A 4,258-nucleotide genomic window follows, 5' to 3' on the forward strand; every position below is an offset into this window, starting at 1 on the left:
TTTTTTCTTCTTCCGTTTGTACCATATGTTAATTGATCCTCCTTAAGAGCACCCATTTCCATTTATTTTATATGATTCATGTTTAATAAATAAGGCTAAAGGTCAGGTGGTGTGAAAGAAAGTTCTTATGCTTGACAGACGTAGGTTCAAAGCCTGATCTCTTTCACTTGTTGCTGCTTGACTTGACCCAGTTTCCTCATCAGGGAAATGAAAATCATTAAGAGTAGCTACCTTATAGCTAGGGTTATATGATATAATATGAGGAAAATGAAAGCACTATAAATAGTGCCTGGCATAGTAAGTGTTCCATAAATGTTAACTCTCATTATTATTATTATCATTTTTTTGAATCTACTCCAGGATGTAAGCTCTACACAAAAAAGGATATCATTATGTTTGTCTTCTGATGTACCCCTAATACCTAGCACTGTGCCGGATATGTGACACGTAACCAAGAAATATCTGTTGAGTGGATGCATTAATGAATCTGTAAAATAATTCTCATTATTAGCATCCTTTTCCTTCTCCTCCTCTCTCAATCCTTTACTGCCTGTTAGCATGGTGCTTTATACCCTACAGAAAAACTTCACGTGGAGTGTCATCGAACACCCCCTATACCTTGCCCCCTTTGCTTTATCTCTGTTTTCCTATTTTTGAATTATCTTCTCTAACAAGTCGGAGCTCAGCAACAACCATTTCAATCAGCCTCGTTTGCCAAGCAGAGGTGGGGGGCGGGAGTGGAAGATGAGCGGGGCGTGGCCAACACTGCTCAGAGCCGGACTGCGCCTGTGTGGGCTGCGGCAAACCTAAACGCGCTGAAGCTTGCAGTCATCGCTGGCCTGTGCTTGGGTAGAGAGACCGCTCTTCTCACCAGTTCTCATTCCTGATCCTCCCAGCTTCTGGATCTCGGGCTTTGGCTTTGTGCCGATGCACCAACACGCCTACTGTCATCTCTCCGACTGATCTCTGATCTCCGGGTTCCTGCTCCTATCTCCTGGAACTATGTCTCTGGTAAGCCAGAATGCGCGACATGGCAGCACAGAGACCACTGCAGGTTACAGCGACGGCCGGGGTGAAATGCAGGCAACTAACGCCTCCGGGCCTCCCACCTCCATCCTAGTACCTGATATTCCCCAGGGCCTCCAGGCATCAATCAACCCTCAAGGTGCCAGCGCCTCCCAGGCTGCTCAGGACTCAACTGATCTCGAGGTCCTGATCGACGAGCAGTCCCGACGTTTGGGGGCGCTCAAGGTCCATGACCCTTTAGAAGACAGGTCGATTGCTTTGGCGAATTTCATGCAAATGAAAAGCCAAACTGAGGGGTCCATCCAGCAGTCAGAGATGCTGGAATTTCTGAGAGAATATTCAGATCAGTACCCTGAGATCCTCAGACGAGCCTCAGCTCACCTGAACCGGGTCTTTGGGTTGAACCTGAGAGTTCTTGATCCCCAAGCTGACATCTACAACCTAGTCAGCAAACAAGGTTCCCAAACCACTGATCAGATAGCAGAGTCCCTGGACATACCAAAGGTAGGTCTCCTGGCACTGGTCCTAGGCCACATCCTCCTGAATGGCAACCGGGCAAGAGAGGCCTCGATTTGGGACCTGCTGCTAAAAGTTGATACGTTCGATGAGCCTCAGAGGATCAACAATTTCTTTGGGAATACAAAGAACCTCCTCACTACTGACTTTGTACGTATGCAATTCTTGGAGTATTGGCCGGTGTATGGCACTAATCCCCTCGAATTTGAGTTCCTGTGGGGCTCTAGAGCCCACAGGGAAATCACCAAGATGGAAGCCCTTAAGTTTGTGGCAGAGGCCCATGATAAAGAACCCTGGAGCTGGCCAGAAGAATATAACAAGGCCCTGGAAGCTGACAAAGCCAAAGAAAGAAGTCACGCTGCTGGTTTAGAGTTCTGGTCAGAGGATATTATGAATGATAAGGCAAATGATTTGGTCCAGTTGGCCATTAATGTCACTGAGGAGTTGTTGCCTATACATCAGGATGAGCTATTAGCTCACACTGGCAAAGAATTTGTGGATGTGTTCCCAAATATCCTCAGTCGAGCTACTCTAATCCTTGATCTGTTCTATGGGTTCTCTCTGATTGAGGTTGATACCAGTGAGCACATCTACCTCCTTGTCCAGCAACCAGAATCGGAAGAAGAACAAGTGATGCTAGAGAACCTGGGAAGCCCTACTGAAGAATATGTGATGCCGATACTGGGTTTGATCTTCCTGATGGGTAACCGTGTCAAAGAGGCCAATGTTTGGAACTTGCTTCAGAGATTTAGTGTGTATGTAGGGAGAAAGCATGCCATCACCTGTAGGCTTATGAGACAACGCTACTTAGAATGCAGGCCATTGTCCTACTCTAATCCAGTTGAATATGAGCTTCTATGGGGTCCTCAAGCTTACCTTGAAACCACCAAAATGAAAGCCTTGGAGCACATGGCCAGGCTCTACAAAAAGCGACCACAGGACTGGCCTGAGCAATATAGGGAGGCTGTGGAAGATGAGGAGGCCAGAGCCAGATCCGAGGCAACTGCCACATTTTTTTTTGGCCCTATGTGACATCTAGGGAAGATGTATCACTTAATTTGAGTGGCATCAATTAAAAGGTTCTTGGGAAAATAGGCACTGGGGCCACAAATCATAAGTCAAGGAAGATTGGGGGTGGAGACTACCCATTGTGCTTGCTGTTTGTGTCCCACTTCTAATAGTATTTCCTTCTTTTTAATATGCTCTTGGATTAGGTTAATGATCAATGTTTATAAGTGAAATTGCTCGTTTGCATTCCTGTTTTGTTTAGGTATAAAAGTTCAGATAGCTGTGTAAAATATATTGGCAATACTCACATCTTTGATATAATTAGTAAAATGATTTGGTACAGGAGTTAAACAACAATAACAACACACACACACCAAAAACAAACACAAAATTACTTATCTATAGTTCCCCTCCCTTTGTGTTTATATGTATTAATGACTGACATTTACCTGTATTTGCTTTGGTATTCCAAAGTGTAGTGAAAAATAAAAGAATAATGAATTAGACAACATATTTATACACTCACTTATTCTATAAACATTTACAAAGCACCTGTCATGCTCTGAGCAGTGCTATGTTCTATGCATATAAGGGTGAAGAAGACCCAGCTGGACCCCAGGGCTTAAGGGGAAGTAAACTAGCAATTATATTATGCTGTGGCAAGTGGTATAATAGGCATAAGCTCAGAGTGCTATGGGAGTCCACAGGAATAACTCCCAATTTTAGGTATTAGGAGGGATGGTGGAGAAAGTGATGGGATTCAAGAAAGGCTAAGGAAGATGCAGTTAAGTCAAGTAGGGGATGAGTGAGAAAGTGGTCAGGGATGGTGGTGAGAAGGATGAAGTGGTACGGAGGGCTGGGGACAAGATGTGCCTTAGAGACATCTATAGTGAGACCTGAGATGGGGAGAGGGAGGGTGAGAGGGACTTAGTGAAGACGAGAGCAGTGTGTAAAACACCTTTGGGAAATTTGAAAGTCTTTCAGAAAGACAATGTTGAGTTAAAGGGGGGAGTGGGAGAGATAACTCTGGCAGAAATGACAAGAGCCCATATCCTCAGAGGATGGCTATTGAAAATCAACAATAGCTTTCCTGAAGGCAGCTGGTCTTGTGTCTTGAGTCAGACTGAACAATCTGCCAGCACAGTTTATATCAGCACCCGATCTGTTAAGGCGTGTGTTAATATTTTGTTTGTCTTCATACTGAACCCTCTCACAGCTTCTAACGGGCTGTGGAGCAGAAACCTAATTAGAACTGATTGGAGAAGAGAATGCGCATGCGCACCCCGCGGTTACTGTGGAGATTACAGCCCCCGCTTTGTCTCGGTCATCTCCCCTATGCTAGCATTCCAAGGACTGAAAGCTAAGGGCGCGATTTCCAGTGACGAGAAAATGAGCAAGAAGACAGTCAGAGCTGAAAGCGTTCTTGAAAATGGGGGGAGAGGAGTTATAAGGCTGAAGAGGATCTAACTAAAGATCTAGGAACCTTGGAGTGGAGCCTTGCCTGCGCGCTAAACCTTTTGATTCTAAAGCCTTTGATTCTTTAGCCTCCTTCAACCCTTAATCTGTACATGCGTGTGAGGCGGGGACAGGAAATAGGGCACACACATTAAGCTGTCAAGTTTTTGTTGCTCTGACTTTTTGGATGGGTGCAGTTTCCGAGAGAGAGGGAGAGGGAGTGGCGGGGAGGAGAGAGAAAGTATATAGACCC

At 45.3% G+C, this 4,258-nt stretch overlaps 1 protein-coding gene across 1 annotated transcript; it reads left to right on the forward strand.

Moving 5' to 3' along the window:
• The first annotated feature begins 833 nt into the window (after positions 1–833).
• On the forward strand, positions 834–3,051 carry MAGEE2 (MAGE family member E2). Its single transcript, XM_008071154.1, has one exon. It carries the CDS (start codon positions 1,003–1,005, stop codon positions 2,572–2,574), a length of 1,572 nt encoding a protein of 523 aa, XP_008069345.1. The 5' UTR covers positions 834–1,002; the 3' UTR covers positions 2,575–3,051.
• The last annotated feature ends 1,207 nt before the right edge of the window (positions 3,052–4,258 follow it).

The sequence above is a fragment of the Carlito syrichta genome, unplaced genomic scaffold (assembly GCF_000164805.1).
Source record: "Carlito syrichta isolate Samal-C Ts95f unplaced genomic scaffold, Tarsius_syrichta-2.0.1 Scaffold314131, whole genome shotgun sequence".
Classification (NCBI taxonomy): domain Eukaryota; kingdom Metazoa; phylum Chordata; class Mammalia; order Primates; family Tarsiidae; genus Carlito; species Carlito syrichta.

Excerpts from the sequence above, each read along its gene's own strand:
- MAGEE2 (XM_008071154.1), top strand. The coding sequence starts at position 1,003 with ATGTCTCTGGTAAGCCAGAATGCGCGACATGGCAGCACAGAGACCACT.